Raw genomic sequence first — 24,984 nt, 5'->3', positions numbered from 1 at the left:
CGAGTACAGTTGGCTCTCACTGTTCTTCTTACACACTTCTCCATCCAGCAAAACACTAAGCCAATACTATTCTAAACGCTACAATACTCACAATCGGCTCAATCCGGTTCGCGGAGTGTTGGACTATTGCAACATCTCTATACACAACATTGATTACTCGTCTATCAGCATAAGTCGGAGAGAAAGAAGAGAGAGATCAGAAACCCTATATAGTGCAAGGATTTTCTCGAAAGAATAATTGTCTAAAACATCAACACAGCGGTTAACATTACTTCAAAATCAGCGTCAAGAAACCACGACAATAATTTCTAAAGAGCAAATACTGGAAATGGGAAAGGCCCTAGATCGCAATGGCGTCACATTGTTTTCTCTATCCAATAAACAAGATTCTTTTGTTTCTAAAGGGATATATGACATAACAAGATGAAAAGGAGAGGGACCTTATAACTTGCAGTCATATAATGGCCAGAAGAGTATCAAACTCTAGCGACGTTTGCAATTGGTTGAACGAGTCAAGGCAAGGTTGGTGAATTGTCTCCAGACCATGGATCAGAGAGGATGCTGTGACTGGCTCAGAAGTTGACCTGAGAATATGAGGTTCGTTGACCACGACTAGAACCCCCAAATCTCGAAAATATTGAACCACAACAGCCCTGCAAGATGAAGTGAACGCGTAAACCAAATGAATTTATTCTTAGACACAAATCCACCAGAAGAGAAAATGGAAACACAGAACAATACTTGTGTTCTGTGAGGTATAGTGGCCCAGAAATCCACATTCGGGATTACCTAAAAACAGGAAGTGAATATTCAGTTGTGATAGAATCAGTATATTAGAAATCTTTTCATGTATAAAGGAAGTTAGTGAAACATACATCTGTGCCACGAATTCCAAGGGAGAAATAACGATACGCTGAACCACCCAGCAGATAAGCTCCCAATAGGCACAAGATACTGAAATAGATCAAAACATTTCAAATAAAATTCCAATAGCCTAGCATAAAGAGAATGAGATGCTCACATGATTAGTAAGGTACTAGACCAGCCCCATCCACTTCTATGGCCGGATATAGCTGCTGCACAACCGGAGGGATGTCGCAGCTGAGTTGCCTGTCAGTGAAACAAGATCTCCAATTCAAGTCGAATGAATGAGAAAGACAGGAAAAAATATCTTCAATTTCATAGTCAAACAAAAGTATTCCAAGTTAAGTCAATCACTCGCCAAACAGAGATCAAGGTTTACCTATGCTGCCAATACTTACTTCGACAATTTTGTTTTGACTTCCAAGAAAACATGAGAACACTCATACAAACTCGACAATTCACTGTATCTTACAATGCAAACTAAAATTCAAATGTTCTCTTACATATGTTCGTCCAAGGGCTTAAGTGAAACCACAGAAGAAATCAGCATATCCATAATTAGCCAGATTCCATACTTCATAGAATAAAGATATTGAGATGCTAATAAGAACTCAAGATTTGTAGGGCATAGAAGAATGCAGTAATGGGTTTTTCAAGAACATGTTCTACGAGCAAAAGTAATTCCATTTGTTTCCTACTCTAAATGCAGTGCGTAAGCGATAAAGCTTTTGATACAGTTTAAAACTTATATACTATAACAATGAGACATGGTAATTTCAAAGCTCTAGGAAAAAGAATAAATAAAATGAGTTGTGCTGGACACTCACATAGTGGCAGGTACCAGATTTCACCAGAGTGAGTGGTCCCTGAGAAAAGGAAATGATGAATGAGATATGAGTGAATTACGTCCTAGAAACTACTAAATCAACTCCAATTAATAAAAATAAGTAGCATGTCTGATATACAAATCCTCCTTACATCAACTTTATTTTTCTGGCAAATAACAGAAACTGAAAGCGAGCAATTTTCGTTCCTGTTTCCACTTGACATCTTAACAATGACGCCTTTGCCAGGATCCTCTTTATCTACCATATTGAAAACAAAAATCTCTCAGACAGCATTACTATTTTATAAATTGCATAAGAAGTTGGGGGAGAAAACAACATACACAATTTAGCTTTTTTTCAACTTAGAACTCACATAGTGCCAAGTCCATCGTTACAAGCGACTAGAGAGAAATAACAATTTTTACATAAAGGTATCTTAAGCCTTACCAATAATATCAAATTTGGTGCTTGAGCCGTGCCCTAGAGAACTGCATACATCATACCCTGCAAATGATTATATTTTTAAGATGGTTTATCTCCTTATTAGCTCAAAAGCATCGTGTGATCTCTACACCTTACAAATTTACATGCTGTGATTACTGTCAGAGTGAGATTATTGTACCTCTTAGATTTTCTGACACAAGTGCACTACAAGATGTTCCACAGTGTGTTGGACCTCCGCAATTCTAAGTGAGAAAAGGAAAGTCAAAGAGACTGATTGAGATTTTCGAAGTTAAAAGATAAAAACTTTTTCAGTTTCTTCTCTTAAAGGATAGATCGAGACACCAAAAGTGGCCAAAAATCTTACCTCACAACCAACGCATCGAGGGGGATCGTGATTGAAAATCAACACGTCACAAAGCTGGTCCACAAGACAGTTTAAAAATAACAATCATAAATCACACTGCTCTATATGTAAAAACATAAAAGGGCATTATAACTACTACCAAGCAATTTGTAATCTTCAAATCGGAACCACCTAAACTATAAAGACTTATCCTAAGCAAACCTGTCAATGATTCTTCTTCTACAGTTCCATTAACAGCAAGATGAAGGATATTACACAGATCATGATCAGTGTAACAAAGAAAAAAAAAACAGAAACGAAGTGTAAGTTACAGTACTGTGTAACCTGATATAGAAGACAACCTGAAACCATAGCACAGTACTGTTCGCTTCCACTTTATAAAACCTGATTCATCATCCAAATACTTTCAACTTAGTAAAAAAGCAGAACACAAATGAAGTAACATAGATTGAGCAAAACGACGAAATCGATACCATCCAATATGAAACTACAGCACCCTAATGCATCGAGATTGAAGCATAAAAAAAAGAAAAAAAAAAGGGGAATCTGAGAAAGTACCCATCTTCGCTGAGGACACCGTGAGGAAAATTTCGAATCGAAGAAGCTAGATTGAAATTAAAGACCTTTTTGCGTCCAGTGAATTTGAACTCACATTGAGAGTTAACTCGGAAGCTAATAAGGACGAGAGTGATGAGAAGAAACCTCGGAATCCATAGTCTCCCCGACATTTCTCCTTTTTTTCTCCTCGCTCTTTCGATTCTTGTATTCGATTTGTCTTCTTTTACTTCAAAATTATCTCCTACGATCTCATACTCATGTCCCCGAGGATCTCAACGGAGAAGAAGAGATGAGTGCTCGGCACGGCTGCAGTCGTCGCTGTTCTTGAATTTTAGTATTTTACATCCGTCGTTGAATCGACCGAATCTTTCAGTTATACCCAAAACTTTGTTATTCTTACGAATAAGCCACTTAACTTTTGGTATATTGTACTACTATTCGATTTTATATGGGAAAGTCAAAACCGAACCTCGGTATGGTTCAACTTCAATCTAGTTTCTTCAGCTGAACCGGGTTTAATGAATTAAACAGAATCAGGGTTAATTTCTTTGGTTCATGTGATTTTAACAAAAACCCCAAATCCAAACTTAATCGAGTTCGTCAACGTTAGATTGGAAATTATTGACACCGTTGCCGTATGAGATTTTGCACGCCGTTTCTCCGTTTAATATCTGTTTAGGGTTTACAATTATCTTGCAATACAATTTCTTTATATATTATTTGATAATAAAATTAGATTTTAATTTTTTACATTCTATCCCAATAAGTGATATTTATAATTTTTATATAAAAAATGTGCACTATATCAAATTTAAAAAAAAACTAAAACAAAGAAAAAACTGAGAACTAATTTTATTTCATATTTGAAAATGTAACAATATCTTAAATATATTTGTTATTGAGAACTAATTTTATCTTATATTTGAAAAAGTAACAATATCTTAAATATATTTGTTTCATCTTTTGTAATCTCATACGTAATAGTTTTACTACTTGTCCAACCAATTTTAAATAAAACTACACTAACATTATCATAAATTAATCAAAAAAATCAAAGACATTATTATGAGAAAAAATATTTGTTTTTCTAAAGGTGAGTATTTACAATCCTTTTTCTATGATTAATAATTGACAGTATAATTTATTAAATTATAATATTATAGTAATTAATTATATAATTTTCTTAATTCTTTTTCTTATAAAATTAGTAATTTAAAATTAGAATTAAGATTATTTATAGTATACATATATGAACTATCTTTTATATTTATTAAATTTTTAAATTTTTAATTTCTTCTAATTAACAAATATGTTAAAACAAAGTTTTTGTATAACACATGACAAAAACTTTAATTGTTAAAATTGACACGTGTTGCGATCATATGAGTTACTAACTTTGAAAACCAAAGTTTATAATACATAATAATATTGAATACACTATCAAATTATTCATCGATTGAAAAAAATTAAGAAAATTACATTAATTTTTTATTTTGATTATATTATTTTTCTTATATTATGTTAGTCAGTAATTTTAACACATTAAACCTTTTTATACTTTAATCACTCTTCTGTATAAATTTATTTTTACTCTATGATTATAATAATAATAATTGCATTTAAATTGCAATTTTTTTCCTTATTAATTGTATCTATTTTTCTATTGAAATAAGTAATTTAATAGATAACTTTCCGATTAGAATTAGTGATATAATAGATTACTTTTGATTTTATATACTTTCAACAATATTAATTATAATCCTTTTATTTTTAAGATTTTTTAATTTTCTTATAATTATTAAATAAATTTTTTTTTATACATGTCAAAATATATCGATATACTTGGCACATGTCACACACCAATTAGATAAAAACATAACCATATACACCAATTAAATACAACACATGATTATTGTTTAGATGGCCGTGGAATCAATTCAGACAATGCTGAGGAACCATATTACCACTGGCGGAACCATTAATATTTTCGCACACCGCAGTGGAAGATCCACCCTCAACTCCGTTGTGTTTTAGGTTAACGTCAATTAACTCAACATTTTTGCATGGGAAACTCTTGCTACATTGCAATTTCACTGCCATTTTGTTCTTCGATGTTCCATATATGTTTTTTAACTTAAGATCTTGGATTTGAACATGAGACTCTCCCTGAAAAGAGAAATACCAGTTATGTTTTGTTTTTGCTTTTTCTTATGATGGAAGAAAATAATATAAAGCTTGTTTTCGCATAGAAATTTAACCTTTTGTTCATGTTCACAAGGTGGGTAAGGACAATATTTCTGGTCGATGTTGATAGGGTTTCCAACGTCAATCATCTGAATATTCTCATACACGAAGTTCGAAACAAGGATCTTCGAAGCTGAAGATTCCCAGGTCTTGATCCTAATACCATCGCTTGTGCCATTGAAAACGACATCTCTTACCGTTAAATCCTTTACGTCTTTCTCATCTTTATTTTTCCCTAAGCTTCCGACACTAATTCCATGTCCGGGACCACACTTGACGTTAGAGATATTGAGGTTAGTGGTTCCAGAAAGAATAGCAATACAATCGTCTCCGGTCCCGATGTTTGTCTTGGAGATTTGAATGTTGCTACAAAAACCCATCTTGATGCCATCGGTGTTGGGACTGTCGCCAGGAGCTGTTATAGTGACTCCAGTAATGTTAAAGTGATGGACGGAATAAAAGTTCAAGTGTCCCATTTTGCTGTTGAGTGATGTTATGTCCTTGATATTTGAGTTGTTAACGAAAGCAAATCCCATATTCTATGAAAAAATCAAGTTTATTATAAGAATTGTTACTTTCTCATATAATTTATAAATTATAAACTTTAATAAAGTTGTGTATAATGAATAATGTTTGAATTAGAGTTATATCATTGTATAAGTATCATATCACACTTTTGTATTATGGTTTAAATGTAAATAATAATCATATTTGTTAAAATGAAGCAATAAGTGAAAAAGTTTAAGAAATGTTACCATAGCTAGTTTAGGACAATTAGGGTTTTTGTGGCAGTCATTGAGTGGCCAAGACTGTTCTCCTTGGCCGTCAAGTATTCCTGATCCAGAGATAGAGAGATCGTTGATATACCTAAAGTTGATCCATGTGTCTTGCTTAATATCCATAGGGTTTGCAGGAGCCAATAAAGTTCCATCGATAATGAATTCAATAGGATTTTTGCATGGACCCACAAACTCTATACCACCGAAGTAGAATGTTCCTTTTGGTACGTAAATTTTACTACTTCCACTTTTCCTTCCACATGCACTTTTCCATACACTTGTGAATGCCTAGTTTTGTAAGTGTTAAAAATAGCATAGGTTAATAATCAAATAAAATATAAATATTTCTCTTTTGTATTTGTATATTGATCATATGTGTTTATGATTGTATTAATATTAATAGATTTTCATCTCAAAACTAATTAGTGATCAAAATTAAACTAGAAAAATTGTTGTGTACATACATTGGCGTTATCAGTTTTCCCGTCTGGTTTTGAGCCATAGCGTCGGACGTTGAAAACCTTTGGCTTATTGGCTGGACGACTTGCAGCGACAATGAACAAGAGGAACAAACACGAAGTCTTAAAGGTATAAGAAATGCATGCCATTTTATTCTTATGCTTAAGGTATATGGAGATTACAAATATGTGTTGTTTATCAATACCTTTTAAGAGACAATGAGAAGTGTTGGCCTGTTTTATCTGGCTTATATAGAGTTAGCATTGCTCTATGATCAATTATAAATAAGTTGAATTTTGTTATTGATTAATGATTAAAACTAGGTAGGTTATTGTGTAATGATTATGATTGGTTAAAGTTTTTCAAATTTATTTATGATTTGTTTTATTGTTTCCTCTGTTAAAACAAAATCTTCAATTTGGTAATGTGCCAATAACATTTCCGTAAACAATATTTTTGCTTCTAATTACACTTGTTTTAACAGATATATATAAAAAAAACTAATTTTGCCTAAAAAAATAAAACAATTATGAATTTTAGGATTAACTAAAGTTGCACATTCTCTCTATTGTAGAGGTTTTTGTTTTCACAAATTACAAGAAATTATTATAAAATCGAATTATGTAACTAATGATTTTTCATCAAATAAAACAAAAATAAAATTAAGTCCAAGAAAAATTTCACGGATAACGATCGATACTTTGCCACAAGCTTGCCACGCGCGTTAACCCATTCCTCAATCATGTTCGTACACGTGTCTCTCATCCACAGCCTCATCATCAACCCATCACAATCTCAATTTCCCACAAAGCTAACAAAAGAAGAAAGAAAAAAACCATTCGTCTTCTCCAATTTTCTCGGCGAAGAACTGTTTCTAAATCTAATCAAAGTAAAAAAAAAAAAAAATGCTTCTTAAGACTGTAACTTCATCTTCAGCTCTTTCTCTAGTGAGTTTCCATGGCGTGAAGAAAGATATCTCTCCTTTGTTATCTTCCAATCTTCGAGTTTCTTCTGGAAAATCTGGGAACGTAGCTTTCTCTGTTCGCGCATCTAAGAGCTCAACCACCGATTCCTTGAGCGGCGTTGTCTTCGAGCCGTTTAAGGAGGTTAAAAAGGAGCTCGATCTTGTTCCAGTAAGCTCTCATCTCTCGCTTGCTCGGCAGAAGTACTCAGACGAGTGTGAAGCCGCCATTAACGATCAGATCAAGTAAGTTTTTTTCTTTCTTTCTTTCTTTCTTTCTTATACCTCCTTCCCCTCGCTTCGATTCAGTATTTGTAATCTGTTTGTGTTAGCTATAAGATCTAAATTTCTTCAATGGATTTTGGATTTTTGACTGCAGTGTGGAGTACAATGTCTCGTATGTGTATCACGCTATGTATGCCTACTTCGATCGGGACAACGTCGCCCTCAAGGGTCTTGCTAAGTGAGTTTTTGGATGTTTTTGGAACTTTTGTTGTTGTTGTTGTTGTTGTTTATTCATAGTCAATTGTTGGTTTCTTGGGTATCAGGTTCTTTAAGGAATCAAGTGTGGAAGAAAGGGAACACGCTGAGAAGTTTATGGAGTATCAGGTTCTAGAGAGAACTATTTCGTTATTTGTTTCTCTAGTTCATAAGCCATAATTGAGCTTAGTAAGTGTTAACATGTTTTGGGTTTTCCATGAGTTGCAGAACAAACGTGGTGGGAAGGTCAAGTTACAGTCCATTGTGATGCCTCTCTCAGAGTTTGAACACGTTGATAAAGGAGATGCTCTATATGGTAAGCTCAGAAGGTTCTAACACTTTGTATCATGATAAAATGTTTCTCTCATATGGAGATTGAAGCCCCAATGGATATAAGAGTTTTAACATACAATTCTGTGATTTGTTGTTTGCAGGCATGGAGCTGGCTCTGTCACTGGAGAAACTAGTTAATGAGAAGCTCTTAAACCTCCACAGTGTATAAAGACCATCTCTTTCTTGAGTTTATACAATATAATCTCAAATCCCTATTTGAAAAGTAAATACAATCTTCACTCTGAAAGAAATGTTCTCAATTTTTGTAATGCTTTGTTCAACAGGTTGCTTCGAAGAACAATGATGTCCACTTGGCAGATTTTATTGAGAGCGAGTTTCTGACAGAGCAGGTAAATCATTTGGGGTGTTCTATGTTAGTGGCAAAGCACTCCTGTTGTTTCTAAGCTGTCAAAGAAAGTTCTAATTGGCGTTGTTGATAAAATGAATCATTTCTTAGGTGGAAGCAATTAAGATGATTTCAGAATATGTTGCCCAACTGCGACGAGTTGGCAAAGGACACGGTATATACTAATCTCTTACATTTTGTTTTAATCTACAAAGAGTTAAAAGAACAACAAAATCACTTATTCCTTCACTTCGTGCCATTGAATATGTTTTAATGTTTGGGATGATTTTCAGGAACATGGCATTTCAACGAGATGCTTCTGGAAGGGTAAGCAGCGTTGGAAGGACTCTTGTCTCTGGTGTTTTTTTTTTTTTTATATGAAGCTCTCTTAGTGATATGTATGGAACTAGTTTATGTTTAGTTTCTTCAGCTTGTACGATTTTAAACATGAGTTTAAATTCTGGTCTTAAGGTTCATCGAACCCATCTCGTGGTGAGTGGTAACCGATATATACAGTCTGGTTCAATCTGACTCTGAAACATGCTGATACCACGATCGATTCAAGCCTGTGATTAGTGTAGTGCTGGTTTAAACGCAATTCATGAATAGAGATCGATTAACAAAATAAAAAGATACAATTTCATTATCTGACTTGAAATCCGAATGGGCTTTTAACCCCCCCCCCCCCCCCCTCATCCAAAACCTAATATTGTTGTGGCCCAATTGAAAACCTAATTGTGTATCTGATACGGCGTCGTTTTAAGTTGGCATTTTTGACGCAAGTCAGCTGATTTCAGTTTGCTTTCATCGCTCGTCTCTTATCAGTTATCCCTAGCCAAAAGAATCAGCCTAATTGCTCCGTCGCCTAAAACCCTAATTGCTCTCCGCCTCGTTGCTTACTTCCGATTCAACAAAGAGTCAATTCACGTGAGTATTGAAATCATCCAATCATGGCGAATCAGACACCGAATCTGGAGTGTCGGATGTACGAGTCGAAGTATCCAGAGGTGGATATGGCGGTGATGATCCAGGTGAAGAACATCGCCGATATGGGAGCTTACGTTTCTCTGCTGGAGTACAACAACATCGAAGGAATGATCCTCTTCTCTGAGCTCTCCCGTCGTCGGATCCGAAGTGTGAGCAGTTTGATTAAGGTCGGGAGAATTGAGCCTGTCATGGTCCTGCGTGTGGACAAAGAGAAAGGTTACATTGATCTGAGCAAACGTAGGGTTAGCGAGGAGGATATCTCAACTTGTGAAGAGAGGTACAACAAGAGCAAGCTTGTCCATTCTATCATGCGCCATGTTGCTGAGACTCTATCTCTTGATTTGGAGGTATGATCTTTAGATGTTATTTGCCATAACCGTAGTTGAATTTTGGGATTTACCTGCTTGATTTGGATTTGCTGATTAGAGATGTTTCTTGTTCTGGTAGACTTGAATCTATTAGGTTATTGGTTTTCTCCTATATGTTTAGTGATCAAATATTTGTATTCAGTAGCTATCATAATATATTGATGTAATCTATGGTTATACATTGATTAGAGATTTCATATTGCAGGAGTTGTATGTGAACATTGGTTGGCCTCTGTATCGGAAACATGGTCATGCTTTTGAGGTAAGAATCTGTGAATTTGAGATTTAATATTGTATATCTATGATTATTTAGTTCTCAAATATATTTTTTTTTTTGTTCAGGCCTTCAAGATCCTAGTGACGGATCCTGACTCGGTGTTGGGTGGCCTCACTCGTGAGATCAAAGAAGTTGGGCCCGACGGTGAAGAGGTATACGTTCTTCTCTGGGTTTGTTTTATCTTTTAGTACACTTTTCCTTTGAGTGCTAATCTTACAAGTTGTCTGTTTGTTGTAGGTGACTAAAGTTGTACCTGCTGTTACGGAGGAAGTGAAAGATGCACTTGTGAAGAACATTAGGAGGAGAATGACACCACAACCAATGAAAATCCGTGCTGATATCGAATTGAAGTGTTTTCAGTTTGACGGAGTTGTTCACATTAAGGTCATATCTCTTATTGGATTATCTTTTACTTTTGAAAAGACTACATTATGATTTAATTTGATTTTCTCACCCATGCTTGCAAATTTCAGGAGGCCATGAAAAACGCTGAAGCCGCTGGAAACGACGACTGCCCTGTTAAGATTAAATTGGTTGCTCCACCTCTTTATGTCCTTACTACTCAGACACTTGACAAGGTTAGACAATCTTCTATCTTGTAGTATGATTCATTTGGTTTGGCATATTACAGAAAGTAACGTTCCCCTAGGTTTATGTCTCTATGTGGATTGTATATCCAGTAAAGCTACTGCCACAATTTTAGATTGCAAAAGTTGAAATCATTTAGTTGCAAGTAAAGCAGATGCGTAAGAAAACACACACAGATACTATTGTTGTCCAAAAACTGGTCTTTCCATTTTTGGTAGCCAAATTATGTAGCTGTGCGGATTTGTCTTCACTTAAACCAGAAATGTGTAAATGCTGTTGTTTTATCCCTCTGTTCCTAATCGTATCATTTTCTAACAGGACCAAGGGATTGAAATCCTAAACAAAGCAATTATAGCTTGCACTGAGACAATTGAGACACACAAAGGCAAGCTTGTCGTTAAGGAGGGAGCTCGAGCTGTGAGTATCTTACAACCTTCTTTTACTGATGAACCGTCTCAAGTTGCATGTCACAAGAACCAGCTTTTTGTTTGGTGTTTTGTTTACAGTATTGTTGTTCTCAACCACGCACATTCAAGAGTCTAATGTTAATATATGTATTTGATAGGTGAGTGAACGTGATGATAAGATGCTGACAGAGCACATGGCTAAGCTACGTCTTGACAATGAAGAAATTAGTGGCGATGAAGAGAGCGGAGACGAAGAAGAGGACACAGGAATGGGCGAAGTGGATCTCGACGGTGGTGCTGGAATCATTGAGTAAGATTGCCGGATCTATTGTTTGTCCGACTAATTTTCTTTCTCATTTAAATCTACTCAATCTCAACGGTTGAGTGTTTTGTTTTAAAGCTTTTGACAAGTAGAAAAACCTCGGTGGGGATATTATGTGTTTTTTTGACATCTTGAGGCAGTTTATTTTACCCATTGTGGGTTACATATCAATCATACATTCATGGTTTTATAAAAGATTGATTCTTTGCATATATTATTTACTCTCTGTCACTCACACAGTCACACTGCTCAATAATATGTTGAGTCAGTCCACACCACATGACTCATTATTATCTTAGAAAGGTAGGTTGATTGGATTTGGCCATGGTCGTTGTGTATTTTCAATTAGATCTGATGTCTCCGAAGATATCAGTTACACTACTGCTAATCAAATTATATTGAGAAAATTTGCAGTTTACAGAAACAATATTCTAATAGAAAAAAACGATCTGATAATATAATTAAAATGATTTATTACAAAATTAAACATTTTCTTTTACAAACAACAAAATATTACATTCGTGACACTTCTGTTTTGTTTTTGTTTGTCGGCGCATTAAAAAATATTACTTTAAGCTCTGCAAAATCGAAATGTGAAAGCTGTGACTTATGGAGCTTGAGCTCACACCTTCTTCTTCTTATTATTATTACCTGAAACGCGTCTCGTACTGATCGATCTCTAAACGATCTTTCTACAATGGGGATATCCGTACAACCCGTCGTCGTTTTACTCCTCTGCACTATCCTCATCACCATCACAGTCTACCTGTCCACGACCAATTACGTCACATTCTCTTTCCCTTCTCTCACCCCTACCGATTACTACACACCAAACCCCAAATCCTCAGTTCCTAACCAAAACGTCGACGTTTCTTCCGATCAAACTCCACAGAAGATGAAGCTAATAAGCGCTTCATCATCACTCGATGGTGTGGTGGAAGAGCTGAAAAAATGGGATCTATGTAAAGGCGCAGGATCTGTTGATTACATACCTTGTCTTGATAACTACGCTGCAATTAAGCAGCTCAAATCGAGGAGACATATGGAGCATCGAGAACGTCATTGCCCTGAACCAAGCCCTACATGTCTCGTTCCCTTGCCGCATAACTATAAGCCTCCGGTTCCGTGGCCTAAGAGTCGGGATATGGTGAGAGACAGTTCCTGTTTTTGTTTTTGGTAAGCTTTGGTTTTTCTTGTTTTTTTCGAAAATTCTAACTTTTGATCCGAGCTTGATCTGAAAGTTATATGATTTGGTTAAGTAACCCATTTTGAGTATTTGGAAGTTTCTGTAAAAGAGTCTGATAGATTCAAAGTTAATGTTTGTAGAGTGTTAGTTTCTATTGGAACATGTCTTTAGTTGTTTACTCTATATAATGTGTAGGTTTGGTATGACAATGTTCCTCACCCCAAGCTCGTAGAATACAAGAAGGAACAAAATTGGGTTAATAAAACCGGTGAATATCTTGTTTTTCCTGGAGGAGGTACTCAATTCAAATTTGGGGTTACTCATTACGTTGAGTTCATTGAACAGGTCAGCAATTTTTGTTTTTTTGGTTATTGCTGTTTCCCCTGTTTATTTGTTGTGGAAAGGCTGATTTGTGTTAAACTCACAGGCTTTACCGAGTATCAAATGGGGGAAAAACATAAGGGTTGTATTAGATGTTGGTTGTGGTGTTGCTAGCTTTGGCGGTTTTTTGTTAGATAAAGATGTTATTACAATGTCATTTGCTCCTAAAGATGAACATGAAGCTCAGATTCAGTTTGCGTTAGAACGAGGAATACCTGCAACTCTTTCTGTTATTGGAACGCAACAGCTTACATTCCCGAGCAATGCGTTTGATGTTATCCATTGTGCACGGTGTAGAGTCCATTGGGATGCTGATGGTATTATTTTGACCCTTGTTTGTTTCCCTCTTAGCCCTTAAGTAAGGTTGAAAGGTTTCATGATCTTTTTGGTTTAATTTCTTAGGTGGGAAACCGTTGTTGGAGCTCAATAGGGTACTTAGGCCAGGGGGTTTCTTCATATGGTCTGCAACACCGGTCTATCGAGATAATGACAGAGATAGCAGAATTTGGAATTGTTCGCAACAATCATTTTCTTGATTTGGTTCTTTTAAGACCCCTCTTGATCTTTATGGTTTTAATTGTTACAATGTCTGTTTTGCAGCAATGGTCTCTTTGACTAAGTCCATCTGCTGGAAGGTTGTGACAAAGACGGTTGATTCCTCTGGAATCGGACTTGTGATCTATCAAAAGCCAACTTCAGAATCTTGCTACAATAAACGCAGCACACAAGATCCACCTCTGTGCGATAAAAAGGAAGTAAATGCTTCATGGTATGAAACTGTTATACAAAATGATGCTTCACATTCACATAGTATATATAATATGTCCACTGTTTTGTAACTTTTTCTTTTCTTCTTAGGTATGTTCCACTAGCCAAATGCATTTCCAAGTTACCGAACAGAAAGAGTTGGCCTGAGATATGGCCTAAACGGCTTGTGAGTGTTAAACCTCAAAGCATTTCGGTTGAAGCGGGAAAACTGAAGAAAGATACAGAGAAATGGTCAGCAATTGTATCTGATGTTTATCTTGAACGTTTAGCTGTAAACTGGTCGAGTGTGCGGAATGTGATGGACATGAATGCTGGTTATGGCAGGTTATTTTCATTCTCTGTTTTTTTTTAACTAGAATCCGGTTGTTCCCAAACTGAGATATGACACAGCTTGTTATTGTCTATGTTATGCTGATAGCTTTGCTGCTGCACTTATAAACCGACCTCTATGGGTGATGAATGTTGTGCCTGTGGATAAACCTGACACTCTCTCCGTTGTTTATGATCGAGGCTTGATTGGAGTTTACCATGATTGGTGTGAGTCCCTCAACACTTACCCTAGAACATATGATCTGCTACATTCCAGTTTCTTCCTGGGAGATGTCTCACAAAGGTAAACAACTGATCAGAATTTATCAGTCTCTTGAGTTTTCAATTCACTGTTTTGGTTCGGTTTTCCCGCTTTTGAGATATGTGTACTGAACTAGAACGGGTTAATTTTGTTTGTCTCGTTCAGTTAGATTTGGCTTATTCAGAAACGGGTTTGTCCCAAGAAACTCTGTTTGATGTTTGGTGTTTTGGGTCTGTTTCAGATGTGACATTGTACAAGTGGCAGCTGAGATAGATCGGATAGTGAGACCAGGCGGATATCTCGTGGTACAAGACACCAAGGAAACAATAAAGAAGCTTGAATCCATATTTGGCTCGCTTCATTGGTCAACCAAAATATACCAGGACAGGTTTTTGGTTGGTCGGAAGGGATTTTGGCGTCCTGCTAAACCGGAGCTCTGATACTGATAGACAGAAAAAGAGAAGCATAAACAATACTAGCAAAGTGATTTCATTTGTACACTATCAAATGACGCAACTAGATTATATATATCACAGTACCCCTTCCATTAGAGAGAACCAACTTTGTTAAGGGGATTTTGTTTTGAGTTTACCAACTATAAGTTATATCACAGTTTGCACCCTAAAAACAGAGCTTGGTTGTTTTACCACGAGAGTAAAGGTCAAAGTTAACGAGAGAGCTCTAATGTGCATGGGGGCCTTTTCAAAGTATATATAAGCGATTTGAATCTTTGTTGAGTTTATGATTTGTAAACACACTTTGAAGTCATGAACTTTTTGTAATGTTTCTATCTGAGTGAATGGAATCATTTGTTTGTCAAAAAAAAAAAAAAAAAAAAAGTCATGAACTTTTTAACACAATTAATAAATTTTGACTACCATGAAAATGTAAGAATATAAATTAAATGTTTTGGTTCTTTTTGGGTAAGAAATAATTTTGTAGTGATTAGGTCCTTATCTATTCTTTTCACTGATACTAATATTTACTCGTTTAACATTTTCATTTTCCTCAAGATTTTGTTGTTGATCTTCTCTAATGTTCCCGAATTGGTTTCAACCACGCAGACGTCGTCACGAAATCTCACCCGACTCACCAAAATGGCCGAGACGTTTCTCATGTTCATCACTCAAAGACATCCAAAACCTCCTTGATGACCCCTCATCAGAATCCTACCCTCCCCGGCGTCAAGTCATTCACCAGCCTCGGAGTCCTGCTAGGATTCACGGACGTATCTCAAATCCAAGTTTCTCCGTCGTAGATATCCCCAACGCTGATCACCACCGAGGCGTCGTTATCTACTACACTAGCCTTGGAATCATAAGGAAGACGTTCGAGGAGTGTAGATATGTGCGGTCCATCCTCCATGCATTCCGAATCAATATCGACGAGCGAGATTTATTGATGGATTCCACATTTCACGATGAGTTGCAAACGATGTTCGGAACAAAGAAAGTGACGTTGCCTAAGGTTTTTATCGGTGGGAGATATATCGGCGGGTCGGAAGAGATTAAGCAGTTGCATGAGAACGACAAGCTGAGGAAACTGATCGCTGCGTTAACACCGTCAGGTGAAAGATTCGCTGAGGTATGTGATTCGTGTAGGGGATGGAGATTTGTTATGTGTGATCGGTGTAATGGTAGTCACAAAATCTTCTCGGAGAGATCTGGATTCACAAGCTGTAAGGCTTGCAATGTGCAAGGCTTGGTTAGGTGTGTTTCGTGTTTTCCGGTGCACAAGCGACGGAGTTCTAAGAGTTCCGGTAGATGAAATTGAATTATAACTAGGGATAAAATGGCTTTTTGGTTATCCTGGAAGAATATTTTTAGAATAAATCATATAGAAAGTGAAACTTAGGAAAGTTTGACTAGTAATATTTGACTAGTTTCACCCCATTTAATCTCTATGTAATGTATGATGCATCTCTCTTCCCAATTCCCATGAAGGGAATATGAAATTGTTTCTTTTCTTCTTCCTTATTCTCTTTCACACTTTTTTTTTTTAATCATTTAAAACGTTTATAGTAACCAAATCACGAATAAAATAGTTGTGGGAAGACCCACCATTAACAACAATTATTAGTTCACCATGAATTACTTAGCTAGAACATATGTTGGTCATATCCATTGTCGAAGCTAATCTACAAAACCATATCCTTATCCATTGAAGAATAATTTATTTGTCAACAACATAGCTAGGTAGGGCTGTAGGCAAACTTGTTTATTATCTTAGATTCTCCGGCCGGAAATTTTATTTTTCGCATAATTGGTTCCTATAACAATATAATATGTAATGTTTTTACGAAATATAAAACACTAAGATACGAAAGTATGTAGCACATTTATACTAATAAAGAATAGGGGTTTTGCACGCTGACTAGTTAGCAGACCACGAGGATCCCACATGGGAAGAGAGAATTGGGGACGAAGAAAGAAAGCAACAGCTAAGCAACCTTCCAATTTGAAATAGTCACAAATATTTGAGATGACAATCATTCCTTCAACTTCAATCATTCAGTTTCAGATATGATCATCAAACCAAATCTACGTGGCTCATGACCTGTTTCTCTTGATTTTCTTCTCTTGTTTTTAATACCTTGGTTGAATCGTAACCAATACAAATTGAAAGAAATAACCAAAGAGAAATCAAGAAGGTGGGAACCATTCGCAAAGCCACAAGTCTTTTTAGACGGTGGCTGGCTAGAATTGAGCCTATTCTTTTGAACCTTATTAGTTCTGCCATTAAAATTTTACTATATACTTAGTTATTAGTCAATGCTTAATATTAAACCAAACAACACATCATTTTTTTTTTCACCTAACTTTTAATCAAGGCGGCTAAATATACAATAGACAAAAAAATTCCTACTATATTAATAGACAAAACAATTCCTACTATATTAATTGAGAAGTACAATTATAAAACTAATCTTATAAAGTGTAAAAAAATTATATTGTCATGCCATTGGTTTTTAGTTAAATGTTTAATTTTTCATTAAGAATAAAAATATAATTTTAATATTAGACTAATAATTTTTTTTTAATAATTATTAATTTCTAAAAAAGAATATTTTCTCTCTAATTAATTATGGACAAAAATTACTAATTAATTTTTTAAAAATTGTAAATAAATCAGAATTTTAAAAAGTAAGATTTTATATCTAAATACCCAAATTATTATTTTAATAATTGGAAGATTTTGTAAAAATCGTCTCCTAGTCAGGTTAATTACTAAACGGATTAAAAAGTAGGAAACTGCTGATGTTAGTTTCCTCGCAATGGTTAGGACTTTGGAATACGTCCAAGTCAAGCATGGTTCGAACGTGGTAGACTTGGGTTACAGTATGTGACAATAATACTCGTTGAAAAATAAAACAATTTCTCGAATAGTTTAATTTTCACGAAAATACAATAAGGAAACAAATTGACTGGTTTTTATAAAATAAATATAAGCACATCTTTTTAATTCTCGTTGACCAGAAAAAATAAGCCCGATTAGATTCCTTTAGTTTAAGTTTTTCCTTAATCGGGCAAAACACGGCGCACGCGCTTTCTTGTATCAAAACTCAAACTCGTCTCTGCTCTCAGACAAAGGAGGAAACTCACAAGTCACAAGTCTCTCTCTCTCTCTCTCTCTCTCTATCTCTCTTTTTGTTTTCTCTGATTAGATCCAAACTCGTCATACCATCCTCTGCTCTCAACTCTTGCAGCTACTGTTGTCTTCTCGATTCATTCGAGATCAATGTTCAAAATGCGTTCTTTTGTGTCTTCTGTGTTCCTTCTCAGCTTCTTCGGTTCCTGTTGTTCTCTCATTGACCAAGGTATTGACTTTTTAAAATTTTTCGTTTGAATTACTCCTTTTTATGCTTGGTTTGCTGCAGACAGAACAAAAGCTAGAACCTTTTTTTCTGAAATCCTCTGTTTCGCTTTGTGTTCTCTCAGGTGTAGATGTTCAGAAAAGTGAAGACAGTTTAAAGAAAGATCTATGGTCAGATGGAGATTCCAATAACTTGTAAGTATCACCTTCAGTTTATTTCTGAGATTTGTAGTGTCTCCTTTGGTTTGCATTTTGATTCTCTACTCTAATTTAATCTGGAACTTGAAAGTCAAGGGGGTTGGTAGATCTACACTAAGAAGATGTCTCTTAGTTCATGCTTATATGTCTATGTAGCTTACTATGCTTTGCAATGGGTTAATTTATTTTTTCTACCTTTTGTTTAGGAAAGCTGTTGGATTCCACAGGAAAACACTTGTCCGTAACCCATTCACATACAACGATTTGTCTTCTAGAAAAAAACCCAAAAACAGCGCTGCTACTATAGCTGCAACTATCACACCATCATCATCCCCAAACCCTTCTCAAAAACATTCTTCAATAGTTCCAGAGCCACAAAAGAGTTCATCATCTACACAAGATGTTTCACTTTTTCCATCTGTGTCAGTTGCTCCCTCTAAGAGAAGAAACTCTGATTCTTCTTCAGTGGTTGTTCCTCTAGTGGTTGGCTGCGTAGTAGGCGGTGCTGTTTTTCTTCTCCTTGTGGCTACTGGTGTCTACTTTTACAGACGTGAGGCTGGAGAAACTGTGAATCCTTGGCGTACAGGTCTTAGTGGACAACTTCAGAGAGTTTTTGTAACTGGTAAGTTTCTTTCACTTACTTGGATTATTAGCCAAATTTGTATCCTTTTTGTTTAGTAATCAGTGGATTTTTGATCCTTAGGTGTCCCTGTACTCAAAAGATCTGAGATTGAAGCTGCATGTGAAGATTTTAGTAATGTCATTGGATCTTGCTCAGTTGGGAAATTGTTCAAAGGAACACTATCAAGTGGAGTAGAGATAGCTGTTGCTTCATTTGATACTACATCCACTAAAGACTGGAAGAACAATACAGAAATACACTTTAGGAACAAGGTACTATGTTTTGTTTCTTCCCGTTCGTTAGATTTTGTTACGACAACAATATATATATAGTGGGACTTAGCGTGTTCTGTTTCGTGATTTCAGATTGAAATGTTGTCGAAGATCAACCACAAGAACTTTGTAAACCTGCTTGGTTACTGTGAGGAAAAGGAACCTTTCACCAGGATCTTGATCTTTGAATATGCTCCAAACGGATCACTCTTTGAGCATTTACACTGTGAGTACTTGTCAAAAACTACAATGTCTTCTTATGTTGGCTTTGTTATCTAAATGGAGAAGCAAATCTTTTTTTTTTGTTTGGTTACAGGTAAAGAATCAGAACACTTAGACTGGGGAATGAGGTTAAGAATCGTAATGGGTACAGCATATTGCATTGACCATATGCACCAACTCAATCCACCTATAGCTCACACCAACCTCGTCTCATCATCTCTTCAGCTCGCGGAAGATTATGCTGTCAAAGTATCCGATTTCAGTTTCGGTACATCTGAGACAGAGACTAGCATCAACAGCACAATCCTAAACACAGGCATCTCAGTCTTGAATCCCCAAGACAACGTTTACAGCTTCGGTTTACTTTTATTCGAAATGATAACCGGGAAACTCCCGGAATCGGTTAACAAACTTGACTCGGTAGATACCGGGCTGGTTGATTTCTTGAGAGGAGAGACTCTACTAGCCAAGATGGTAGATCCAACACTGGAATCTTATGATGACAAGATTGAGAATATAGGTGAAGTTATCAAATCATGCCTCAGAACCGACCCGAAAGAGAGGCCTATAATGGGTGAAGTCACAGGATGGTTACGGGAGATCACGGGAATATCACCTAACGATGCTACGCCGAAACTGTCACCTCTTTGGTGGGCAGAGTTGGAGGTTTTGTCCTCCACTGCCTAAGAGAGAGCCCTTCACTAATAATAAAACCGTAAATATTTTGAAGATGTGAGTTTAAAAGTAAACCTATTGACATGTATATGATGAATTAGTGTGCAAATCGGAAAAAAAAAAAAAAAAAAAGTCTTGTAGAAATTATATATGTCTTCTAGATGTCTTTGTACGAAAATGGTAGAGAATACGTGAATTGTCCCGCAGCATCAAGAATATAAGTGTGCACGATATGGTGTTTGAATTTGAGTGGAGGGAAACACACAAATTTTGATAAATGCATCTTTTTTTTCTTTGTCAACCAATAATCTCATTTAATTTTAAGTAGTTACAAGGGAGAAAATGCATCTAACATCAATTTTCCATAATTACAACCTGAAAAATTTGTAAGGTAAAAATTTGGGTGCACAATTACTATTACCATAAGATCAATACATAAACAACAAAAAAAAAGACCACAAAATATCAGATTACTAGCTAGTGTCATTACTTGTCGATCCAGCATCTAGCTTCAAGGCACATATGTCCTGTTTTTCCATCACTTGTTCTTCTTACTATGCCACTGCACTCGCGACCTCCACGAATCTTGAAGATCGCATTACTCGACTTGAGCTTCATACTCGACTCTACATCTCCTGTTGTTTGTACCACTACTTTCTTCATCTCAAATGGCATGTAAGAACTCTGCAAAACCAAAACAAAAACAAAAATTGTTGAGAAAAAAAAGTGTCATATGCTCACTCACATATCTAAGCTTTTTTTTTTTATATATATCCTCACCAGGTCATCGGCCCACTCGGAGAACAATGCAACTTCGGCGTATAGATGAAGCCATTCATTGTCTCGCAACTCTAATTCATTCACCTGCATTTTTTTAATCATCTAAAACTTATAGAACTGTAACTAGTAGAAACAGAAGAAGATGAGTCAAAAACTAAACAACTCACCTCATAGAACTGTAACTTGTCACCATTCGGTGACCAATCTGGCATATCACCTTTGTAGAAGTTATCTATAGCATCCAAGTCCCAAAAGACAGTGGCATCTCCCATGCCTAAAACATACATTTTTTTATAAAAGATGTAGCCAATAACTCAAAAGAAATAGTATTGTCGCCATGATTATCTATACGCAATCGATGATATGAAAACAATGACAAGTGGAGTTTCAGTTTTACCTGGCACTTGAGGCTTAATCCTGCATATTTTTGTGAAGAGTATCAAGTGCGCTTTGTTATCATACCCTGCATCCGTGACTAAAGTTTGGAAAGTGTGAATTGAGTGGCTGATGGGATCCATCACCTCAGAAGTTGAATAAGAATTGTAAAGTGAACCGATTTCTGCGTTAACTTTGACTACCCTATTGAATTCTAACTTCTTTCCCTACAAAGGTTAGAAGCAATGAGGTGGTGAGCATCTATCTATCTATCAAATCAATCACAAGGAGAGAGGTAAGCATCTATCAAGCAATGAGGTAAAGCATCTAAAAAGAGTAACCTTTTCAAGATTGTAACAATGGAGTCCAGCCTTGGCAAAGAGTGTGTCATAGGGACTACATCCACTCGGCATTATCCCATTAAACGTATGATTGAAGAAATCAACATCGAACCCCTAAATTACAAATTCAAAAAATGTTAAATTTGGAATACGAAAAGCACAATTTCAAGAAACCACACCCAAAAATAAAAGGGAGTTAAAGAGAAAGATAAATTTACACAAGACTCAACAACTTGAAGACGATACTTTTCCCGTTCCACTGGATCCATGTCTTCTTCGTCGGAGAGATAAATGTCTTCGACAGGTGAAGGTGGAGGAGCTTCTTCGATCTTCCGCTTACGGAGAGGAGGTTCATCCTGTTCGTGATACCACAAGTTCGCCTCATCCAACATCACATCATACATCTTTCCGATCTCACTGAACGGAACAGTCGTATCAAATTCGGGTATAATTTGATACAAAATTATATGACATATATAGCTTGAATTTCTACGGACTCTCTAGTGTGTATATATAGATACCATTTAAACATAAGAAGATCGATACATATAAAAAAAAAAAAAAAAAAAAAAAAAGACCACAGAATATCAGATTACCAGCTAGTGTCATTACTTGTCGATCCAGCATCTAGCTTCAAGGCACATATGTCCTGTTTTTCCATCACTTGTTCTTCTTACTATGCCTCTGCACCCGCGACCTCCACGAATCTTGAAACTCATATAGAAGATTGCATTTCTCGACTTGAGCTTCATACTCGACTCTACATCTCCTGTTGTTTGTACCACTACTTTCTTCATCTCAAACGGCATGTAAGCACTCTGCAAAACAAAAATAAAACAAAAATATTGTTGAGAAAAGAAAGTGTCATATGCTCACTCACATATCTAAGCTTTTTTATATATCCTCACCAGGTCATCGGCCCACTCGGAGAACAATGCAACTTCGGCGTATAGATGAAGCCATTCATTGTCTCGCAACTCTAATTCATTCACCTGCATTTTTTTTAATCATCTAAAACTTATTAGTTGAAAACAGATCACATTTATATAGTGAAGAAGATGAGTCAAAAACTAAACAATTCACCTCATAGAACTGTAACTTATCATCATTCGGTGGCCAATCTGGCATATCACCTTTATAGAAGTCATCTATAGCATCCAAGTCCCAAAAGCAAGTGGCATCTCCCATGCCTAAAACATTTTCAAAATATTTAGCTAAAAAGAAACAGTATTGCCGCCATGATTATATACTATCTCGATATGAAAACAATGACAAATGGACTCTCTTTTTTCACACACACACACAGTTTTACCTGGCACTTGAGGCTTGATCCTGCATATTTTTGTTACGAGTACCTGGCACTAAAGTTTGGAAAGTGTGAATTGAGTTGTTGATAGGATCCATCACCTCAGAAGTTGAGTAAGAATTGTAAAGTGAACCGATTTCTAAGTTAACTTTGACTAGACTCTTGAATTCTAACTTCTTTCCCTACAAAGGTTAGAAGCAATGAGGTAAGTCAATCACAAGGAGAGGGTAAAGCAAAAGTACCTCTCCATAAAAAGAGTAACCTTGTCAAGATTGTAACAATGGAGTCCAGCCTTTGCAAAGAGTTTGTCATAGGGACTACATCCACCCGGCATTATCCCATTATACGTATGGTTGCAGAAATCAACATCAAATCCCTAAAATTACAAATTCAAACAAAATATTAAAATTTGGAAATCGTAAAGCACAAAACTTGCAAAGCACAATTTCAAGAAACCACACCCAAAAAGGAAAAGGGAGTTAAAGAGAAAGATAAATTTACACAAGACTCAACAACTTGAAGACGATACTTTTCTTGTTCCTCAGGATCTTCTTCGTCGGAGAAATAAACGTCTTCGACAGGTGAAGGTGGAGGAGCTTCTTCGATCTTCCGCTTACGGAGAGGAGGTTCATCCTGTTCGTGTTCGTGATGCCACAAGTTCGCCTCATCCAACATCACATCATACATCTTTCCGATCTCGCTGAACTGAACACTCGTCTTCTACTCCCAAATCGACTTCACCGGAGCTGTTCTCACAGTTCGCCGGTTTCTGGAGACTTTTGTTGAACGGACACGACAATCCCCGACTATAAGGGTTTGTCTGTCCTTCTCTCTCTCAATTCCCAATTGAATTTTATTTATCTTTTCACCCCTTTACTTTTAGTTTTATTGTAAATAGACCCCAATTTCTTCTTTAACCCCCAAAAATACAATTCAATAAAGATTCAACCACTAACAACAAAAAGAGAATTCAACTTGAACCAAACATAATTTGGTAAGAGAAGAGCCCAATTGGCTGGCCCACATGGGTTATCGATTTTATCGTCGCCGGATTAATTAGCATCCGCGGATGTGATTATTCGATGAAAAACCAAAATTCTATACAACTATTGTCGATATTTCGATGTTGTGATTTGAGGGGAAAGACACGTACGGGTTCTGACTATAGTTTCCCTTCCCACACACAATGATACACGTAGAACAGTCATATTTCCATTTAGGAACGAAGTGTGTTGTAATGGTGTTCACTCTCCACACCTCAATTAAACCTCATAGATAACTCAACATGCAGCCAAATTACATAAGCAGACCAAGTTGTGTAGAGAAGAAGATCCTTAATAACCGCTATTATATAAGATCGTGTTAAGGTCAGTATACGATTTTTTGAATATTTTAGAAGAATACATTTTACTTTTGCTATATTTAAAAAAAAAAAAGATTTTTAGATGATGTTGTGGAGATTATTATTTTATTAAAATTTCACACAAAATCATTGCAAACTTACCAAAAAAAAACTAAAAATATTCCACAGTCATTGTTTGATTGAATCCATTTTCCTATGTGTCATCACTGAATTCCCCCAAAATAAAAAATTAAATTATTTTCAAGAGCATCACATATGAAATTTAAATTCCCAATTTTTTAATTCGACAAGCAACCTACATTCCACGAAGTTGCCCTGGTCCAAATTTTATTTGTTTCTATTATTAAAAATTTGGGAACACGACTTTTGTCCTCATGGTTATATAATAATGTAATACCAAAAAAACGATATATTAATATGACTACGAATAATATAATATGCGCAATTGTGGTTTCAATACCTAAACTGTTGGGCCATACTGATTTATTACTTAGCTGTAGTGT

At 35.9% G+C, this 24,984-nt stretch overlaps 9 protein-coding genes across 14 annotated transcripts; 5 read left to right on the top strand and 4 right to left on the bottom strand.

The window, feature by feature from the left end:
- Positions 1–238: 238 nt before the first annotated feature.
- LOC104792889 (uncharacterized) lies at positions 239–3,477 on the bottom strand. Of its 2 annotated transcripts, none has more exons than XM_010519147.3 (11): positions 3,058–3,477; positions 2,841–2,883; positions 2,500–2,553; positions 2,314–2,377; positions 2,139–2,195; positions 1,843–1,949; positions 1,692–1,730; positions 1,022–1,110; positions 876–954; positions 742–789; positions 239–653 (listed from the first exon to the last, which is right to left on the bottom strand). In XM_010519147.3, the coding sequence occupies exons 1-11, from the start codon at positions 3,225–3,227 to the stop codon at positions 573–575; spliced, it is 831 nt and encodes a 276-aa protein (XP_010517449.2). In that variant the 5' UTR covers positions 3,228–3,477; the 3' UTR covers positions 239–572. The 2 variants fall into 2 exon arrangements, with proteins under 2 accessions (XP_010517449.2, XP_010517450.1); XM_010519148.2 differs by having other exon boundaries at positions 2,824–2,883; positions 3,058–3,476.
- A 1,341-nt stretch (positions 3,478–4,818) lies between these two features.
- LOC104699345 (exopolygalacturonase-like) lies at positions 4,819–6,786 on the bottom strand. The gene is made up of 4 exons (XM_010414664.2): positions 6,545–6,786; positions 6,057–6,368; positions 5,316–5,840; positions 4,819–5,223 (listed from the first exon to the last, which is right to left on the bottom strand). The coding sequence occupies exons 1-4, from the start codon at positions 6,686–6,688 to the stop codon at positions 4,990–4,992; spliced, it is 1,215 nt and encodes a 404-aa protein (XP_010412966.2). The 5' UTR covers positions 6,689–6,786; the 3' UTR covers positions 4,819–4,989.
- A 544-nt stretch (positions 6,787–7,330) lies between these two features.
- Positions 7,331–9,135, top strand: LOC104792888 (ferritin-4, chloroplastic). Its single transcript, XM_010519146.3, has 8 exons — positions 7,331–7,746; positions 7,880–7,963; positions 8,049–8,109; positions 8,209–8,296; positions 8,415–8,476; positions 8,598–8,663; positions 8,771–8,834; positions 8,953–9,135. The coding sequence occupies exons 1-8, from the start codon at positions 7,445–7,447 to the stop codon at positions 8,988–8,990; spliced, it is 765 nt and encodes a 254-aa protein (XP_010517448.1). The 5' UTR covers positions 7,331–7,444; the 3' UTR covers positions 8,991–9,135.
- Positions 9,136–9,362: 227 nt separating this feature from the next.
- Positions 9,363–11,818, top strand: LOC104792887 (eukaryotic translation initiation factor 2 subunit alpha homolog). The gene is made up of 7 exons (XM_010519145.2): positions 9,363–9,993; positions 10,220–10,276; positions 10,357–10,443; positions 10,529–10,675; positions 10,765–10,869; positions 11,198–11,296; positions 11,445–11,818. The coding sequence occupies exons 1-7, from the start codon at positions 9,610–9,612 to the stop codon at positions 11,598–11,600; spliced, it is 1,035 nt and encodes a 344-aa protein (XP_010517447.1). The 5' UTR covers positions 9,363–9,609; the 3' UTR covers positions 11,601–11,818.
- A 311-nt stretch (positions 11,819–12,129) lies between these two features.
- LOC104792886 (putative methyltransferase PMT23) lies at positions 12,130–15,142 on the top strand. 2 transcript variants are annotated; one of them, XM_010519144.3, is made up of 8 exons: positions 12,130–12,755; positions 12,990–13,139; positions 13,222–13,492; positions 13,578–13,688; positions 13,776–13,944; positions 14,034–14,267; positions 14,362–14,556; positions 14,756–15,142. In XM_010519144.3, the coding sequence occupies exons 1-8, from the start codon at positions 12,306–12,308 to the stop codon at positions 14,952–14,954; spliced, it is 1,779 nt and encodes a 592-aa protein (XP_010517446.1). In that variant the 5' UTR covers positions 12,130–12,305; the 3' UTR covers positions 14,955–15,142. The 2 variants fall into 2 exon arrangements, with proteins under 2 accessions (XP_010517446.1, XP_087310768.1); XM_087454642.1 differs by having other exon boundaries at positions 12,152–12,784.
- A 145-nt stretch (positions 15,143–15,287) lies between these two features.
- On the top strand, positions 15,288–16,483 carry LOC147942978 (uncharacterized protein At5g39865-like). The gene has a single exon (XM_087454643.1). The coding sequence runs from the start codon at positions 15,550–15,552 to the stop codon at positions 16,279–16,281; it is 732 nt and encodes a 243-aa protein (XP_087310769.1). The 5' UTR covers positions 15,288–15,549; the 3' UTR covers positions 16,282–16,483.
- A 1,498-nt stretch (positions 16,484–17,981) lies between these two features.
- LOC104792883 (inactive receptor-like serine/threonine-protein kinase At2g40270) lies at positions 17,982–20,460 on the top strand. 2 transcript variants are annotated; one of them, XM_010519142.3, is made up of 7 exons: positions 17,982–18,125; positions 18,221–18,331; positions 18,453–18,522; positions 18,732–19,147; positions 19,229–19,419; positions 19,513–19,645; positions 19,736–20,460. In XM_010519142.3, exons 2-7 carry the CDS (start codon positions 18,253–18,255, stop codon positions 20,326–20,328), a joined length of 1,482 nt encoding a protein of 493 aa, XP_010517444.2. In that variant the 5' UTR covers positions 17,982–18,125; positions 18,221–18,252; the 3' UTR covers positions 20,329–20,460. The 2 variants fall into 2 exon arrangements, with proteins under 2 accessions (XP_010517444.2, XP_087310764.1); XM_087454638.1 differs by having other exon boundaries at positions 18,100–18,331.
- Positions 20,461–20,600: 140 nt separating this feature from the next.
- On the bottom strand, positions 20,601–23,999 carry LOC104792884 (UPF0725 protein At2g20620). 3 transcript variants are annotated; one of them, XM_087454639.1, is made up of 12 exons: positions 23,620–23,999; positions 23,381–23,494; positions 23,125–23,300; positions 22,896–23,002; positions 22,721–22,804; positions 22,409–22,630; positions 22,031–22,229; positions 21,813–21,926; positions 21,494–21,698; positions 21,264–21,370; positions 21,097–21,180; positions 20,601–21,000 (listed from the first exon to the last, which is right to left on the bottom strand). In XM_087454639.1, exons 6-12 carry the CDS (start codon positions 22,471–22,473, stop codon positions 20,803–20,805), a joined length of 972 nt encoding a protein of 323 aa, XP_087310765.1. In that variant the 5' UTR covers positions 22,474–22,630; positions 22,721–22,804; positions 22,896–23,002; positions 23,125–23,300; positions 23,381–23,494; positions 23,620–23,999; the 3' UTR covers positions 20,601–20,802. The 3 variants fall into 3 exon arrangements, with proteins under 3 accessions (XP_087310765.1, XP_087310767.1, XP_087310766.1); XM_087454641.1 differs by having other exon boundaries at positions 22,043–22,229; positions 23,620–23,951; XM_087454640.1 differs by having other exon boundaries at positions 23,648–23,889.
- On the bottom strand, positions 22,473–23,805 carry LOC147942977 (UPF0725 protein At3g44770-like). The gene is made up of 7 exons (XM_087456252.1): positions 23,620–23,805; positions 23,381–23,494; positions 23,168–23,300; positions 22,896–23,002; positions 22,721–22,804; positions 22,595–22,630; positions 22,473–22,496 (listed from the first exon to the last, which is right to left on the bottom strand). Exons 1-7 carry the CDS (start codon positions 23,803–23,805, stop codon positions 22,473–22,475), a joined length of 684 nt encoding a protein of 227 aa, XP_087312378.1.
- Positions 24,000–24,984: the final 985 nt, after the last annotated feature.

This window comes from Camelina sativa, chromosome 6 (assembly GCF_030686135.1).
Source record: "Camelina sativa cultivar CO46 ecotype springtype chromosome 6, ASM3068613v1".
NCBI lineage: Eukaryota > Viridiplantae > Streptophyta > Magnoliopsida > Brassicales > Brassicaceae > Camelina > Camelina sativa.
This window is presented reverse-complemented; position numbering and strand designations above follow the sequence as displayed.

Bases quoted from the DNA above. Each gene is read 5' to 3' on its own strand.
- LOC104792889 (XM_010519147.3), bottom strand. From the start codon at position 3,227: ATGTCGGGGAGACTATGGATTCCGAGGTTTCTTCTCATCACTCTCGTC. The intron at 2,196-2,313 runs GTACAATAATCT...AATCATTTGCAG, and splicing joins TGTGTCAGAAAATCTAAGAG to GGTATGATGTATGCAGTTCT. The intron at 955-1,021 runs GTGAGCATCTCA...GATCTATTTCAG, and splicing joins TCTAGTACCTTACTAATCAT to TATCTTGTGCCTATTGGGAG.
- LOC104699345 (XM_010414664.2), bottom strand. From the start codon at position 6,688: ATGGCATGCATTTCTTATACCTTTAAGACTTCGTGTTTGTTCCTCTTG. The intron at 5,841-6,056 runs GTAACATTTCTT...ATTTTTTCATAG, and splicing joins ATTGTCCTAAACTAGCTATG to AATATGGGATTTGCTTTCGT. The intron at 5,224-5,315 runs GTTAAATTTCTA...TTCTCTTTTCAG, and splicing joins CTTGTGAACATGAACAAAAG to GGAGAGTCTCATGTTCAAAT.
- LOC104792888 (XM_010519146.3), top strand. From the start codon at position 7,445: ATGCTTCTTAAGACTGTAACTTCATCTTCAGCTCTTTCTCTAGTGAGT. The intron at 8,110-8,208 runs GTTCTAGAGAGA...CATGAGTTGCAG, and splicing joins AGAAGTTTATGGAGTATCAG to AACAAACGTGGTGGGAAGGT. The intron at 8,297-8,414 runs GTAAGCTCAGAA...TGTTGTTTGCAG, and splicing joins TAAAGGAGATGCTCTATATG to GCATGGAGCTGGCTCTGTCA.
- LOC104792887 (XM_010519145.2), top strand. From the start codon at position 9,610: ATGGCGAATCAGACACCGAATCTGGAGTGTCGGATGTACGAGTCGAAG. The intron at 9,994-10,219 runs GTATGATCTTTA...TTCATATTGCAG, and splicing joins CTCTATCTCTTGATTTGGAG to GAGTTGTATGTGAACATTGG. The intron at 10,277-10,356 runs GTAAGAATCTGT...TTTTTTGTTCAG, and splicing joins AACATGGTCATGCTTTTGAG to GCCTTCAAGATCCTAGTGAC.
- LOC104792886 (XM_010519144.3), top strand. From the start codon at position 12,306: ATGGGGATATCCGTACAACCCGTCGTCGTTTTACTCCTCTGCACTATC. The intron at 12,756-12,989 runs GTGAGAGACAGT...TATAATGTGTAG, and splicing joins GGCCTAAGAGTCGGGATATG to GTTTGGTATGACAATGTTCC. The intron at 13,689-13,775 runs GTTCGCAACAAT...TCTGTTTTGCAG, and splicing joins AGATAGCAGAATTTGGAATT to CAATGGTCTCTTTGACTAAG.
- LOC147942978 (XM_087454643.1), top strand. From the start codon at position 15,550: ATGTTCCCGAATTGGTTTCAACCACGCAGACGTCGTCACGAAATCTCA.
- LOC104792883 (XM_010519142.3), top strand. From the start codon at position 18,253: ATGTTCAAAATGCGTTCTTTTGTGTCTTCTGTGTTCCTTCTCAGCTTC. The intron at 19,148-19,228 runs GTAAGTTTCTTT...TTTGATCCTTAG, and splicing joins TCAGAGAGTTTTTGTAACTG to GTGTCCCTGTACTCAAAAGA. The intron at 19,646-19,735 runs GTGAGTACTTGT...GTTTGGTTACAG, and splicing joins ACTCTTTGAGCATTTACACT to GTAAAGAATCAGAACACTTA.
- LOC104792884 (XM_087454639.1), bottom strand. From the start codon at position 22,473: ATGGAAAAACAGGACATATGTGCCTTGAAGCTAGATGCTGGATCGACA. The intron at 22,230-22,408 runs GTAATCTGATAT...TGTTCCGTTCAG, and splicing joins ACAAGTAATGACACTAGCTG to TGAGATCGGAAAGATGTATG. The intron at 21,371-21,493 runs GTAAAACTGAAA...TGTATGTTTTAG, and splicing joins GATTAAGCCTCAAGTGCCAG to GCATGGGAGATGCCACTGTC.
- LOC147942977 (XM_087456252.1), bottom strand. From the start codon at position 23,805: ATGTATGATGTGATGTTGGATGAGGCGAACTTGTGGCATCACGAACAC. The intron at 23,301-23,380 runs GTTACTCTTTTT...TAACCTTTGTAG, and splicing joins ATTGTTACAATCTTGACAAG to GGAAAGAAGTTAGAATTCAA. The intron at 22,631-22,720 runs GTGAGGATATAT...TTTGTTTTGCAG, and splicing joins CCGAGTGGGCCGATGACCTG to AGTGCTTACATGCCGTTTGA.